We start from the raw sequence: 17,591 nt of genomic DNA, 5'->3' as shown, positions 1-17,591 counted from the left end.
TTTTAAGTTAGTTGTAGCTAAAAGTTATCAGAAATCTTTGTAGAATTTTCATTGCCAAATTTTAATTTCAGAATGTCCAGGTACAACATCTTGTCACCACAATCGCAGGACTGATATAATTTCAGACAGCTGTTTGTACCCTGTTTCAGTGTGACTTTTCTATTGGGCTTAGAGATTCGTGAGAAAATGCAGTGCCTTTTTTACTCCCAAGTCCCCCTCCAAGTGATTATCTAGGTAGGGTGATTTCAGTTGATTTGGGCCTTTCATACAATTTTTAAATGCTAAACTCTAGCACAGTTAAATAGATGGTTTCCTGCACAAATAAGTGCAGACTTATCTCTTTTGTAGCAGTAGTTAAAGCACATACCTAATGTTTTTTTTTCATTACACTTCACTATAACATTGGAATTCTGTAACCACATTATTGTTCAAGAAATATATATTATACCTGCTAGGGAATATAATTTCAAATATGGAACGTTTAACAACATCAGCTGCCATTATGTATCTCTCTCTTTTCCAGTCATCAGCCATTGCTTTAGCTTTTGTTCATCAATCACATTATCTCCAGTTGTCTTTGTTTTGCCTCCTTCTTCAAGGAGATGGCCTAAGGATTGGATTTTCTGGATTTTCTTAGTCAGAAAGGAAGAAAGAAAGAAGAGAAGGAAGAAGGTGGGGGGAGAGGAGAAGAAAAGAAGAAAAAAGAAAACAAAACATGAAAAAGTTTATCCATATGATACTTACAAAGTAAAGAAACAGATATACTCTACTATGAAAAAACCTAATATATGAGAACTGTGATTAAGTGGATAAGTGAATGACATGTTAAAGTTTACTTGGAATAACCTTTAATTACTCAATCTTATGTGCATCTAACATAGCATTCAATTCAACTCATACTTCTCCTGTTTTTCATTTCTATAACCACAGTGGAAATTAACACAACCTAAAATTATCAATCATCTGGCCTTGTAAAACGTAACATACAATGCATTCCTAAACTTCCTTTAAGACTGATATTTTTAAATGCCAGATGTATCATCTTTATGGCAATGGAAAGTTGGAAAATGTACTGCATAGAATTTTTTTAAGCAGCAAAACTGAGATAATTAATACTTTCTGAAATCACTTCACAGGCTTATTTTAAGCAAAAAGGATAGATTTTCATTTGGATATGCCATAGTGCTGAATGGTGGATAAGGGTCCACAGAAACATGACTAATATCTACAGATACTGATCACCTATTGCAGTTATGTGGCAGTGTGCATTCATGAGAAAGTCTAAATTAGAACCACATAACATGGAGAGAGCGTGGACTTGGAGATTCAGTTACACATTAACCAAGCAGCTGTGATACCAATACACCTCCTACTTCCGATTATTCAGAAAAAAAAACAAACTTCATGTGACTGTTTAGCAGTGTTTGTTTCTAGATTCATTTTTTAAACAATTATATATGCAACTGATTATATAATTATATATTATAAATACTGAGCAAAATAAAATTTAGTCCATAAAAAGGAAAAGCATGCTCAACAATGAAAGAACACATAGAGAAGTAATCTGAAATAATGATCAGTCGCTCAGCTGTGTCCGACTCTTTGCGGCCGCATGGACTGTAGTCTGCCAGATGCCTCTGTCAATGGGAATTCTGAGGCAGGAATACTGGAGTGGGTTGCCATTTCCTCCTCCAGGGGAACTTCCCGACCCAGGGATCGAGTTTACCCATCGCTTGTGTCTTCTGCATTGGTAGGTGGATCCTTGACCACTGGTGCCAATACTGGAGAGCTGGTAGAAGTAGATTAGACTGCAATGGTCTTTACTGTTAACAATAAATGACTATCGCATTTAGAAAGATGAGGAGAGAATGAATTGCATTCTGATATTATTAAGTGTGTTTTTCAGTAGAAGAATTCCAGACCAGTCTTTTGAGAGGAAGAGGGTCAAGAGTGATCAAGAGGAAGGATTTCAGGATGTCAAAAGGTTAGGTGCCTCAGAGGATGAACTGAGTCTGTCCCATTGTTTCACAGAGTGCACAGTGAGGACCAGAGTGCTGACATGAACTGCACATGGGAACCAGAGCACGAGGCCCAGCTCTGTGGTCTCCATTGATCATTACCCTGTTCTACCTCTATCTCAAGACTTTAAATGGAGCTTCCACAGCACAGTCGTTAAAACAATAATTGTAGGGCTAAGAGATTCTCTGTAGTAACACTACTAACCTGCACCATCAATATTACTATTTACTATCAATTTTTTTCTATTATGTAGTCTTCTTTTGAGCTCTAGTCAATAAATATACTTCTAAGTTTTAAATGAATTTGGAATACATCTATATTTGTATATACCAATGGCCAATTAGAAATTTAGAACAAATTATAATACAGTTCAGTTCCTAAATGGGACTCCAGTATGGAGCTTCTGATGTGCAAAAAGATGCACGATGGAAACTTTATTAGAAAATATTCATCAAAATATTCATGAATTACCCTGATAGCTCAGTTGGTAAAGAATCCGCCTGCAATGCAGGCAGGAGACCCCAGTTCGATTCCTGGGTTGGGAATATCCCCTGGAGAAGGGAAAGGCTACCCACTCCAGTATTCTGGCCTGGAGAATTCCGTGAACTGTATAGTCCATAGGGTTGCAAAGAGTTGGACATGACTGAGCAACTTTCATTTTCACTTCATTCATGAATTAAGTGAACTATGTTTAAAAGAAAATCTGAATCCTGTTTAAATTCTCTTCTAATCAGAAGAGTCAGGTGTCCCATATGGAAGAGGAAACCTGTAACTATAATTTGGGCATCTTGGATGAATTGCTTCTCATGGATATGACCTCTACTTATGTTGATTTTTTTTCCCCACTACCCTCTTACATGTCTAACCTAAGAGAAACAAACGTTTCATCAATTCAAATAAGATACAACTGGTGCATAAAAAGGAACCACGAAGGGGTTCCTTATAACTTTAAGGAACAAATGTCAGTAGAAATCTCTATCTTATTGGACCCACAACTCTAGATTATGTGCGGCAGTAGTATTTCTTAACTGGCATCATTACACCCATCCTTCTGAGCACTGGCTGATTAAATACCACAACCTTAAGCTAGTTGCTTGTTTTTGCTGTTGTTTTAGTCTCTTAAGTCATATCTGACACTTTGTAACCCCATAGACTGTAGCCAGCCCGACTCCTCTGTCCATCGGATTTTCCAGGCAAGAATACTGGAGTGGGTTGCCATTTCCTTCTCCAGGGGATCTTCCTGACACAGGAATCGAACCCACATCTCCTGCACTGCAGGCAGATCTTTACTGCTGAGCCACCAGGGAAGCCCAAGCTAGTTGTTTAAAGAAATGCAAATATTTTGCAGAAAAATACATAGATCTCAGCTATTAATGGGAGCCATTTAAAGTTTCTTGTCAGTTTCCTAAGGTTACAACATCTTCGCCATATATAAATTATCTTATACAAAATATGGAACATAACCAGAGGCATGTGATAACAACCGTTTTAACTGACAGCATTTCTCCATTACAGACACTTCCTATTCTTTGGGGACTATTTAAGGGGGAAGGAAAGTACACTAAGAACAGAATAAAGCACTTGGCAGTCCACTGCTGGATTACTTACAAGGTAGCCTTCCGTGGCTGTGTATCTTTACTTCCGCTGCTCTTGGGATCAACTGAGTTACCTGTCCCTCGGGAGGTGCTGGGCAGGGAGGTATTAGACGAAAAGGAACTGGGAGCACTATTGGTGTTACGCGTCCGGAATGAGTCATCTGAAAGGAACACATGTACAGTCAGCCAGATGGAGTCCACTAGAGAGATGTGAACCTTCGAGAAGGTTCATGAGAGCTGACTTTTCCCCTTCGTTTAAAGCCAACTTTACTAAGGTATAAATTATATACACTAGACTGCACAAATTTAAGGTCCTGAAATTTGTATATACTATGAAGCCATCACCACAATCAAGAGTGAACACACCCATCACATTTGCTCCTGCCTCATCACACCTCTGCTCCCTCTCCGATGCCAGGCAACCACGAACCTGCCTGCTGCTGCTCACTACAGATTAGTCTGCATTTCATGATATTTCATATAAATGGACTCAGTATACACTCTTGTTTTGTCTGACTTCTTTCACTCAGCATAATGATGCTGCAATTCGTCCTCATTTTATATGTCAATACTTTATCCTTTTCATTGCTGACTAGTATTCCTATTGGAAAATGGCATTACACTTCAGTATTTTTGCCTGGAGAATCCCATGGACAGAGGAGCCTGGTGGTTTAGTCGTTGGGTTGCAGAGTAGGACGTGACTAAGCGACTGAGAACATTCCCATTGCACGGATATGCTGAAATTTGTCTATCCATTCTATTGATAGACATCATGATTTCTGCCCCCATTCCATTATAATCTATTACAAATAAAGCTGCTGTGAATGATAGTGTGCAAGTTTGTGTGTGGAAATATGCTTTCTCTTTCATTAAGTCTTGAATGGAACTGCTGAATCATGTAGTCAGTGTATATTTATGTTTAAGAAACGGCCAAATTGCTTCTGAAGTGGTTATACCACTTTGCATTTCCAGCACCAAAATGAGAATCCTGGAGGGTTACTCCATATTCTCACACACTTGATATTGTGAGCGTTTTTAAACACTAGTGGATGTGATGTGGTATCTCCTTGTGTGTGATTTTTTTCTCATTGCATCAACTTTCATTTCTCTACTGTTACTGATCTTACTGCTACTGCTAAGTCACTTCAGTCGTGTCCGACTCTGTGCGACCCCAGAGACGGCAGCCCACCAGGCTCCCCCGTCCCTGGGATTCTCCAGGCAAGAACGCTGGAGTGAGTTGCCATTTCCTTCTCCAATGCATGAAAGTGAAAAGTGAAAGTGAAGTCGCTCAGTCGTGTCCGACCCTCAGCGACCCCATGGACTGCAGCCTTCCAGGCTCCTCCGTCCATGGGATATTCCAGGCAAGAGTACTGGAGTGGGTTGCCATTTGATCTTAAGCATCTTTTTATTTACTTACTTGTATATCTTCTCTTATGAAATGCCCATTCAAATCTTTTTCCCATTTTAAAATCAGTTGCCTGATTTGTTTTAAAGATTGTTATATATTCTAAAAACTAAAAATAGAGCCACCATATGATCCTGCAATCCACTCCTGGGCATATACCTGGAGAAAACCATAATATGAAAAGATAAATGCACCCCAGCATTCATTGCAACACTATTTGTAATAGCCAAGGCATTAGAAGCAAACTAACTGTCCTTCAACAAACAAATGGATTAAGATGATTTGGTGGAATATGGAATATTACTCAACCATGAAAATAAAGTAATGCCATTAGCAGCATTTGAATGGACCTATGATAGTAGATTGTCATACTATGAAAAGCCAGGGAACAATATCATATATCACTTATATGTGGAATCTAAAAAAAGAAAAAAGATGTAAATGAACTTATTTCCAAAACAGAAAGAGACTCACAGACATAGAAAACATAAAGAGGGTGGCAGGAGGGATAAATTAGGAGGTTGGGAATAGCATACACACACTGCTATATATAAAACAGATAGCCAACAAGGATCTATTGAATGGCACAAGGCATGTATACTCAGTCGTGTCTGACTCTCTGTGACCCCATGGACTGTAGCCAGCCGGGCTCCTCTGTCCATGGAATTTTCCAGGCAAGAATACTGGAGTGGGTTGCCATTTCCTTCTCCAGGGATTGACCCAGGGATTGAACCTCCGTCTCTTGAGCCTCCTGCATTGGCAGGCAGATTCTTTACCAGCTGAGCCACCGGAGAAGCCAGCACAAGGAACTATACTCAATATTTTGTAATAATCTATAAGGGAAGAGAATCTGAAGAATATATATATAACTGAATCACTGTGCTTATACACCTAAAACTAACAATATTGTAAATCAACTATACTTCAACTTGAAAAAAAAAAACAACTTTCATATTCTAGATACAAGTCCTTTGTCGGGTATATGTAACATGAATATTTTCTCCCAATCTGTGTCCTGCCTTTTATTTTTTTAACACTCTATTTCAAAGTGTCAAAGTTTTAAATTTTAATGAAGTACAGTAAGTTAATTTTTTGTGGTTTGGAGAAATTTTTGTCAATTCTAAAATCACAAAGACTTACTCCTATATTTTCTTCAGAAATGTCACATTTTTAACTTTTATGTTTAGGTTTACAATACATTCTGAGTTTATTTTGTGTATAGTGTGAGATAAGAATTGAGGTTCAGTTTTTGGGGTTTATTATGGATATTCAATTGTTTTAGCATCAAAAAATTTTAGTAAAAAAAATCTTAAAACTCAGCTAACTATGTTTGTCAGTGTAGGTCACACAGTCTTGAGTACTGAAGCTTTAGGAGTAAATGATATCAGGTAATTTTTTTTTTTCAAAATACTCAGTTCTGTGTATTTAAATACACAGTAACTTTCAAAAATATTTTTATCAGGATTGCATTGAATCTCTGGCTCACTTTAAAAACAATTGACATCACAATATTAAGTTTTCCAATCCATGAACAAGGTATGACTTCCATTTACTTATGTCTAATTTCTTCCAGCAGTGTTAGTATCTAGCAAACATTTTGCTAAATTTGATCCCTGAGCATTTAATATTTTTAAGGTTATTTAAAATGTTATCTTCAAACAGACATAATTTTTTAAAGAATTAGGTTTATAGAAAAATTGAGACGAGCATGAAGAATTCCCACCTACCCCCACAGTTCAGTCAGTTCAGTTCAGTCACTCAGTCGTGTCCAACTCTTTGCACCCCCATGGACTGCAGCATGCCAGGCTTCCCTGTCCATCACCAACTCCTGAAGCTTACTCAGACTCATGTCCATTGAGTCAGCAATGTCATCCAACCATCTCGTCCTCTGTTGTCCCCTTCTCTCGCCTTCAAATCTTTCCCAAAATCAGGGTCCTTTTTATTAATACCTTACATTTATATACTATACTTGGTACAATCAATGAGCCAATGGTAACATGGTATTAACAAAAATCCACAGTGTGTTCAGATTTCCTCAGTATCACCCAATGTCTGTTTCTATCTAAGGATACCATTCAGGACACCACAATACACTTACTTGTCAGGCCTCCTTTGCTGGGACAGCTTTTTAGCCTTCCCTTTCTTTTGGTGACCTTAACAGCTGTGAGGGGTTCTGCTCAAATGTTTTGTAGGATGCGCCTCTGCTGCAATCTGTGTGATGCTTTTCTCACAATTAGACTAAGGTTATAGGGTTGAGGTAGGATGACAGAGTTAAAGTAGTATTTTCATCACATCATATCAAGGGTGCACACTGACAAATCGTTTTTTCTGTTTTCTGTTTTTTTATTTTATACTTCATGACAGATCACTAGATATGGGATTTTTTGAGGAAATATTTTTAAAAACTAGGATTCTTGATAAACTTGACCAAATTGCTCCCAAAAACGTCCACCGATTTTCATACCCACCTGCAATGGAGGATACATTGCAATTTGTTTCCATGAATCCTTACTAGAATTCCCTTTACATTTCATCCAAACTGTGGTGCCTACAGAGCTTTGCAATGCTATACTTGATGACTGATAGGTACATGTTAAGTAAAAAGTATCAATTTGAGTTTCCATACTGTGTCTTTGACCTTTCCATTTTTTATTTAACACTATTCCCCCGCAATACACACACCCCTTCTCCACACTCCAGCCTGACAGGCTGCTGTTGTTCTCTAAAGACACAATAGTCAGCTTTTACTTCCAACAGGTTCTCTGAATGGGATGGTATTCCATACCCATCTCTGCCAGTCAAAATATTACAGCACCTTAAGGTTCATCTCAAATGACAATCATCCTGAAGCCCATCTTCATTCCCAAAGTAAATACAACCTCTATGTGAACACCTAATATATTTGTTTAGAGTTATTTTGCTCCCATTTTCTCATTATAGAGCAGATATGTAATTGTATTGATGTTTTCCTCAGTCTGAAATTCATTAAGTAATAAATAATAAGCACACTTTTCTAACCAAGAAACCTAGGAAATACTTCATTCAATTTATTTCCTCTCCCCAAAATAATACTGAAACTTTAGGACAATATTTTTCGAATATTTTAATAAATGACTTACCCTTACGAGAGATATGCTTTTTAGGCCATGGATGTTAAACTTTAGAATCTGCAGATCATACACAGGCCTACCTCAATTTATTGCTCTTCACTTTATTGCAGATAAAACAGATAATGCATTTTTTGTGTTTTTTTGTTTTTGTTTTTTGGGTTTTTTTTTTTTTTTTTTTTTTTTACAAATTGAAAGGTTTGTAACAACACTGCATCCAGAAAGTCTACCAGAACCATTTTTCCAATAGTATTTGCTCACTTCTTGTCTTTGTGTCATATTTTGATAATTCTTGCAATATTTCCAACTGTTTCCTTGTTATTATATTTACAGTGGTGTCTGTGATCAGTAATGTTTGATGTTACTATTGAAATTGTCTTAGGGCACCATGAACCACATCCATATAAGATGGCATACCTAATTGATGAACGTTGTACATGTTCTGATTGCTTTACTTTCTGGCCATTCCCTGATCGCTATCCCTCTACAGGCCTCCTTGTTCCGAGATACAACAATATTGTGTTGAATAAAAGCTACACCTACTTCTTACATACTGTCTGTGGCTGCTTTTACTCTGCTATACTACAGTTGAGTAATTGTGACAGAAACCAGTTTGGCCAAGAGAATCCAAAATATTTACCATGTGGTCCTTTACAGAGAAGTCTGCTTATCCCTGGTATAAACTTTCAAGTATGTAATACTATAATTGTTTAGCTGCATACGATCCACAGTGAAGCCTTAGTGTTTTAACTTCCTTAAAAATTAAAACTTTTAGTCTATGCCTGAGCAGGTCTTCAGACTGCAGTAAAAGGATTTCCTTAAACTTCTACTTAACAGTTTTTCTTTTGATATGTAGCCAAAACAGGTAATAGAGATAAAATTTTCCTAGGAATAATACATCTTTAGTTCTATTCTCTTTTGCCCATCTTGAGATCACCCTATTGGCTAGAGGTCACTGCTAGATCACCCTATTGGCTGCAGTATCCTATCATTTTGTACTTCTCCTTTTTTAAAAGTATTGAACTCTGACTCTTGACACAGTGAAAACAGAATAGTATTGTCAAGTATTTTAACTGCTAGGGGAAAGTTTCTTTGCTATTTGATAAAGACATAAATTTGGGGACACTGTACCTAGAAATAAAGAAATGAGTCATTTAAAGAAAACTGTATTTTATTAAATTTAATAATTATTTGAAGAGCTCAGATTTCTACTTACCAGTTAGTGAAATCATAGAAGTCTTTGATAAACCTGAGACAGAAGGTGTATATGCTGCTGTAGAACTTTTACTAGAAAAGAACATGATTTAGTTAAAATACAAGAAAATGTATCTTTCAGTCTCAGCTTCTGATTAGAAAATACCACTTGGTCTTTCCTAACTTTTCCTTAATGCTTTCCTCTACTTGTTATGAAACATGCTTACTACTTTTATTTCTCATTTATTTTTTACATTCCACACCTCACAATTACTTTAAGTGAAAAGCATTTCCTTAAACTTCTGCTACATCAGAATAACAGTTTTTCTTTTGATACGCAGCCAAAACAGGTAATAGAAATAAAATTTTCCTAGGAATAATACATCTTTAGTTCTATTCTCTTTTGCCCATCTTGAGATCACCCTATTGGCTAGGAGCTGTAAATAATTCTACAAATAATGTCCAAAAGCATAGCCGAAACACATCCAGAGTAAGCTTTTTTCAATTTTTTATAAAAAGTTTTAAAAAAATAAAATAAAAACATTTTCCCATAACATAGTCTTTTTCTTGATAGTTTTAAAGACATTTACGGTTCCTTAAAATTACTTTGCTTGCTGACTGATTTGCAGCCGTTACATATTTACTATATGCATACAATATATATAAGAGTCATGGTCATTTAATTTATACTGATTCTCCCCTAATCTTAACTGTTTATAATTTTGTCTGCTGGGCCAAAAGGGAGATTAGACGTACAATCACAGTCAGGAGAACTCTGTTGTGACCATTTTACCACAGAAAGAGGCCAGTGGTTTCTTCATGGACAGAAACAACACAAACAGCAAATGGATATCACATCTATTCAGTGAATGGGGCATGCCCACACCTATTTAGAAGTTGTGTGGCACATGCGATAGAGCACCACTACAGATTCCATGATGTCGTTACACAGGATCGGAGAAGGAGTCTTCCTAGAATTCCAGGATAACTGTTCTCATGCAAATTGGTAAAACTACTATTTTTCTTAATATGAAATCTTTATAGATGGTAATTTATTGTTCACCTATGAAAAACCTCAAAATTAATTCCTATTTTATATAATAATGTAAACATCTCACATAAAGATGTGTTAAAATAAAAATTAAGTCAGAATGTGAAGAGCTGACAGATCATACCTAGTAGTACATTTGTCTAAGTTGCCATATTTTGCATGAAAAGCTTGATTATTAAAAGACTGGCTTCGAATCAATTTAGATTTCTTGATTTCTTTACCTAGAGTAACAAGCAGAAGGCAAATGCAATTGTTTAGTTCATCAGTTCATCCTCAGCTGCCCCAACCCCACTGCCTCTCCAGCTCCCACCACTGTGAGTAACATACTGAGCGGGTGGCTTCCCTGCCTTGGTTTGACCTGACTGGAGTACTTCTTACTTCATTGCCCATTAAGAAGCACCAAATGAAGTAAAAGAAAAAAAGAGCTTTTCAAACAATATCTCATATCTCATAGAGTGACTTCCTTGTAACTATCATTTATAAAAGGAAAAAAGCAGACACAAAACCCAGTTTCTTACTTGTGGATGAGGTGGCAGAAGAGGATCCAGGAACAGAAATGGGGATGCTCTTGGGCAGACTTGTTGGTGTCTTGGAGTCTCTACCTAAAACAAACTCTGTTTTAAGTGTTATAATTTCCTCTAATTAATCTCCATATACACAAGACAACACAGAGACTATGAACCACTTTCTCTCACTAAGCAGCACTTTTTTCCAAATCTTATTCTTTATATATTTAAATATTTCATTCTTAGTTACTCAGTGATCAAGTTCACAATCTTATTGCTGTTATCAAACTTCAAACTTTCCTTTGAAAGATCTGGACCTCTGCACTGATCCTCACCATTTATTTATTTGTGAGGATCTGTACGAGTTAGCATCCATTCATGAGAACAACTTTGATAAACCAAAGAAAGTGATTTTCCATATAAAATTAAAAACAGCGTAGGGAGGTTCAAGAGGGAGGGGATATATGTATACCTATGGCTGATTCATGTTGATATTTTGGCAGAAACCAACAAAATTCTGTAAAGCCATTATCCTTCAATTAAAAAATAAATAAACAAGTACATATTAAAAAACAAAAACAAAAACTCAGCATGGCCTTTCAGAATGCTGGGATATAACATCAATTGTGTACCTTGGTGGTGAGGATGTGGGAAAACTACTCACGTTTCTTTTCAAAGGTTTTCTCACTCATGGGCCTTCCATCATTTTGTTGCTTTTCTTTTTCTAATTGCTCCTATTAATAAAACAGTACCTTAGCATTAAAGGTAAGCATAAGTAGGTTTACTTTTTTAAGGTTTCTAAAATAACATTTATTAAAAGTTAACATAATAGGCAACCAAAAAAACGCAAGAAGCAAAAAGCAGTCATTCACAATCACAAGCAATTTACCATCTGACATGTCCTCCCAGGTCTCATTTGTGTATTTTCATAACTAAGCATCCATTTTTATGTAATTAAGATCATACAGTTATGTATCATGTTGTTTCACACATTATGATTATTTACCATTTCAAAGTCCCAAAGCTATGAATATTTTAATAACCAAGAATACACTACACCAACTCAATCTGGAGGGAAAAAATGTAATCTTGCCTTTCTTGATGACAAAAATTTCAGAGAAGACAAAAATGGCAACAGAACTCTAGATAACGATACTGGCAGAGCTATGATTAAAATACCACATTCCCTTAATGTCCAATTAAAAGTGAAACATAAAGCAACAGAGTATGCGAAGTATAATGCTTCTAGGAGGATTCATTACCTGATCTAAACTATTAAAGTATAGCAAGGAGGTATGCTTCCGTTGAATTATTTAACAAGCATAAGTAGATTTAGAAAACTATTCTAATCAGAAATTACTCTAAGCTTTAGAGATATAAAAATACAGTTCACAAAAATACCTAACAGAAGTAATTTTTTTTCAAAATTGGTATCTAAAGAACTCACAGTTCTTTCAGATTTTTTTTTTTAACATCTACAGAATTGTGCCCTTGGAGGGTTGTCAAGATAAAACAATGAATTTGGTATCACTGTTGCAATGAGCCTTTCAGATGGTAAAGAATCTGCCTGCAATGCAGGAGACCCAGGTTTCACCCCTGGGTCGGGAAGACCCCCTGGAGAAGGGAACAGCAGTACTCGAAACCAGAATACTGGAAACTACTCCAGTACTCTTGCCTAGAGAATTCCATGGACAGAGGAGCCTGGGGTTTATAGTCCATGGGGTCATAAACAGTTGGACACGACTGAGTGACTAACACTTTCACTTCACTTTCATTTACTAATTCTCATCAGCAAAATATTGGCACTATTGGCCCTTTCCATTTCTAACTGATGAGTGAAAAAATAACATCCTTCTTTTAAAAGCCTGAGAGAAAAAAAAATTGCAGATATTATTTAAATTTTGATTGAAGTATAATACACATAGAGAAAGTAAACAAACTGTAAGTATACAGCTCAGTAAATTTTCCCAAAATGAACAAACCCATATAATCAGCTCCCAGACCAAGAAACAAAATGTTACCAAGCTCAAAGTCTTTTTTATCCAAACAGAATAACCAAGATAACTCCTATCAAGTTCTGAACAAACATGACATAACAGGCATGTACAGAACACTACAATCAACAATGGAGAATACACATTCTTTTCAAGAAAAAGTGTAAAATGAAGAAAAAGAGAAAACAGACAAGACAAAAAATTCCACACAGACTTGGACTGCATAAAAAACCATTAAATAAAAATTCTAAGACTGAAAATAAAACATGCAAAGCTGAAAAATATTGCTAAGTGAGCTTAAGAAGTAGTGTCATTTGTTTTATCTTTTCCTCTACTATTTGATCATATTAATCACAATTATCTTGAAGTCCTTGTTGGGTAACTCTAATAGTAGGATCATCTGTGAATCTTTTTCTATTTTCTGATTTTTGTCTTGGGTTTAGGTTATTAAGTCTTAAAATTTCTAGAGCCTGTTTATTCTTTAGAACGTCTACCACTGGCAATCCTGAGCTCTAACCTTTGTTTTAGACTGCTGAATAACACAATTTGCTTTTCAGAGGATTTCTACGTAAGTTTTTAATCTCACAGCACAATTTTTTTGTAGAGAAATAGACAATATAATAAAATAAATGGGAATACTATAATTGAAAAACACGTACTGGAAATTTTAAAACGACTGGATGGGCTCAATAGCCAAAAGGAGAAGGCAGGAAAAGAATTGGTGACACTGAAGATGGATCAAAAGAGAGTATTCACTCTGAGAAGCAGAGTTTAAGGGGAGAAAAGAGAAAGAACAAAGCCTCATGGACCTGTGGGATGATATCAAAAGATCTAACACGTGTATAATTATTGACCCAGGAGTATAAGAGTGAGCAACAGGGGACAGAAGATATATTTAAACAAACAACAGGTCAAACCTTCCCAAATTTGGGAAATAATACGTGTTTATAGATTCAGGAAGCTCAACAAATCCAAAACAGGATAAATATGAAGCAAATCATGCCTAAAAATACCAAAATCAAACTGCTAAAAACAAAAAACTATCTTGGAAGTAGTCAGAGACAAACAACATTATACACAGAAGAACAATAATTCAAATGAGAGTGGATATTTTATCAGATTTCTCGCCCTGCTTATTTAACTTATACGCAGAGTACATCATGAGAAATGCTGGGCTGAAGGAAGCACACGCTGGAATCAAGATTGCCAGGAGAAATATCAATAACCTCAGATATGCAGATGACACCACCCTTATGGCAGAAAGTGAAGAGGAACTAAAAAGCCTCTTGAGGAAAGTGAAAGAGGAGAGTGAAAAGGTTGGCTTAAAGCTCAACATTCAGAAAACGAAGATCATGGCATCTGGTCCCATCACTTCATGGGAAATAGATGGGGAAACAATGGAAACAGTGTCAGACTTTATCTTCTGGGCTCTAAAATCACTGCAGATGGTGACCGCAGTCATGAAATTAAAAGACGCTTACTCCTTGGAAGAAAAGTCATGACCAACCTAGATAGCATATTCAAAAGCAGAGACATTACTTTGCCAACAAAGGTCCATCTAGTCAAGGCTATGGTTTTTCCAGTGGTCATGTATGGATGTGAGAGTTGGACTGTGAAGAAAGCTGAGCGCCGAAGAATGGATGCTTTTGAACTGTGGTGCTGGAGAAGACTCTTAAGAGTCCCTTGGACTGCAAGGAGATCCAACCAATCCATTCTGAAGGAGATCAGCCCTGAGATTTGTTTGGAAGGAATGATCCTAAAGCTGAAACTCCAGTACTTTGGCCACCTCATGTGAAGAGTTGACTCATTGGGAAAGACTCTGATGCTGGGAGGGATTGGGGGCAGGAGAAGGGAACGACAGAGGATGAGATGGCTGGATGGCATCACTGACTCGATGGACATGAGTCTGAGTGAACTCTGGGAGCTGGTGATGGACAGGGAGGCCTGGCATGCTGCAATTTAAGGGGTCGCAAAGAGTCGGACACGACTGAGCAACTGAACTGAACTGAGACCAGAACATAGATAGAAATAATTCTTTTAAGTACAGTATGAAAAAAGGCTTGAAAACTCAGTATTCAATAAAAATATCCCTTAAAGAGGAAGGCAAAAATAAGACATTTTAGATAAAGGAAAACTAAGATAATCTGTCTAAAAATACTTGCACTCCATTCTTCAGGCTAAAGGGGAAAAAAAACGAGAGGGAAACTTGGGTCCTAAGCAATCAATGATGGTTCTATAATGACCTACAAGACCTTATAGAACTAACACCAAAAAAAGATGTTCTTTTCATCATAGGGGACTGGAATGCAAAAGTAGGAAGTCAAGAGATACCTGGAGTAACAAGCAAGTTTGGCCTTGGAGTACAAAATGAAACAGGGCAAAGGCTAACAGAGCTTTGCCAAGAGAACGCACTGGTCATAGCAAACACCCTCTTCCAACAACACAAGAAAAGACTCTACACATGGACATCCCCAGATGGTCAATAATGAAATCAGCTTGATTATACTCATTGCAGCTGAAGATAGAGAAGTTCTATACAGTCAGCAAAAATAAGACCAGGAGATGACTGTGGCTCAGATTATGAACTCATTGCAAAATCCAGACTTAAAGGAAGCAGGGAAAACCACTAGCCCATTCAGGTATGACCCAAATCAAACCAAATCCCTTACAATTATACAGTGGAAGCAACAAATAAATTCAAGGGATTAGATCTGACAGGCAGAGTGCCTGAAGAACTATGGACGGAGGTTTGTAACATTGTACAGGAGGCAGTGATCAAGATCATCAAGAAAAACAAAAGCAAAAAGGCAAAATGGTTGTCTGAGGAGACATTACAAATAGCTGAGAAAAGAAGAGAAGTGAAAGGCAAAGGAGAAAAGGAAAGATATACTCATTCGAATGTAGAGTTCCAAAGAACAGCAAGGAGAGATAAGAAAGCTTTCCTCAAGATGACATAATGGCTCAGGTAGAATGTCTGATTGAATCTAAAAACCAACTTCTAGAACAAATAAGAAAACAGCATGTTTGCAAAACACAAGGCTAATATACAAATATCAACAGTATTCTTAAGCTCCAGCAACAAAAAACTAGAAAGCAAAATTTAAACTTACAATTCCATCCTCAGTGTCAAGAAACATAATATACTAGAAATAAATCTAACAAAAGACTTCCTTGAACGCTATAGTTGAGACTACCAAAACTACTGAGAAGCAAAGTAAAGACTAAATAAACCAATCATGAGAAGACTCATAATGTTTAGATGGCAATTTTCCAAATTGATCTACAGATCAATGATAATTAACACAATCCTAACTAAAATTTCAGGCTTTTTAGAAATTGACAAACTGATTCTAAACTTTATATCAAAATGCAGAGGGCCTCAACTGGCCAAAGCAACTTAAAATAATAAGTTTGAGAACTGATCCTATCTGACTTTGATAATTACTACACAGTGTTCAAGGCAGTTTAGAATGGCCAGAAAGACAAACATATAAATCAGTGGAATGAAATAGTGAGTCCTGAAGCAGAGACACACACACACATACACACACATATATACATATGAACAACTGATTAAAACAAACAAAAAAAAAGGTGTTAAAGCAATTCAATGGGGAAAAGAAAGTTTTCCACAAATGGTGCTAGAATAATTGCTTAGTCAGATAGAAAAAAAATAAACAAATAAAAATTAACTTGAAATGATTCATAGACCTAAATGTAAAACCTAAAACTAAAATTCCTAGAAGAAAACAGGAAAAGGTCTTTATAATTTGGGGATAGACTAAGGGCTTCCTCTGGCGGCTCAAAAGGTAAAAGCGTCTGCATGCAATGCAGAAGACCTGGATGCAGTCCCTGGGTTGGGAAGACCCCCTGGAGAAGGAGATGGCAACCCACTCCAGTATTCTTGCCTGGAAAACTCAATGGATGGAGGAGCCTGGTAGGCTACAGTCCATGAGATCGCAAAGAGTTGGACATGACTGAATGACTTCACTTTCACTTTCAAAGGATTCTTGGGTACAAAAAAAGCATGAACTATGCTAAGAGAAAACATGGATATAAGTTGCACTTGATCAATATCAAATTTCTGCTCTTCAAAAGACACCATTAAGTAAATGAAAAAAGCAGCACAGACTCCAAGAAAATATTCATAAAATGTGTATCTGACAAAGGAATTGTATTCAGAGTTTATGAAGAACTCTTACAACTTGATAATAAGAAGAGAAACAACCCACTTTAAAATCTGAAAATAGACTTCATCAACTAAGATATAAGGATGGCCAATACACAAAGGCAAAGATGCTCACCCTCATTAGGCATCAGGGATATGCAATCTGAAATTGCAATGAGATACCATTACACCCTCACTCTAACAAGCATTACAGAGGATATGAGGTAACTGAAGTTCTCCACCACAAAATGGTGCAGTTACTTTGCAAAACAGTCTCTGTTTTTAAGTTAAGCATACTTTAACATATGATCCATCCATTCCACTCCTAGGTTATTTTCCCAAAGAAATCCAAGTATACATCAACTCAAAGACTTCTTCACTAATATTCTCAAGCTAGAAGTAACCCAAATGTCCATTAAGGAAGGGGTATACACATGGTAAGTGACTTTCCAGGTGGCACTAATGGTATAGAACCCGCCTGCCAATGCAGGAGATGTAAGAGATGCAGGTTTGATCCCTGGGTAGGAAGATCACCTGGAGAAGGGAAAGGCA

The 17,591-nt window shown here is 36.7% G+C and overlaps 1 protein-coding gene across 1 annotated transcript in view; it reads right to left on the bottom strand.

Moving 5' to 3' along the window:
- Window positions 1-512: 512 nt before the first annotated feature.
- Window positions 513-17,591, bottom strand: part of PPP4R4 (protein phosphatase 4 regulatory subunit 4) — a 102,536-nt gene continuing 85,457 nt past the window's right edge. Inside the window, exons 21-26 of the mRNA XM_052659856.1 lie at window positions 11,542-11,611; window positions 10,890-10,973; window positions 10,496-10,592; window positions 9,343-9,413; window positions 3,628-3,775; window positions 513-632 (exon numbers count right to left, since the gene is read on the bottom strand). Of these exons, the coding sequence (XP_052515816.1) occupies window positions 608-632; window positions 3,628-3,775; window positions 9,343-9,413; window positions 10,496-10,592; window positions 10,890-10,973; window positions 11,542-11,611 (495 nt within the window). The 3' untranslated portion in view covers window positions 513-607. The remainder of the gene's footprint in view (window positions 633-3,627; window positions 3,776-9,342; window positions 9,414-10,495; window positions 10,593-10,889; window positions 10,974-11,541; window positions 11,612-17,591) is intronic.

Source organism: Budorcas taxicolor, chromosome 21, assembly GCF_023091745.1.
Source record: "Budorcas taxicolor isolate Tak-1 chromosome 21, Takin1.1, whole genome shotgun sequence".
Lineage (NCBI taxonomy): Eukaryota > Metazoa > Chordata > Mammalia > Artiodactyla > Bovidae > Budorcas > Budorcas taxicolor.
The sequence above is the reverse complement of the archived record's forward strand: the minus strand, read 5'-3'. Positions and strand labels throughout refer to the sequence as shown.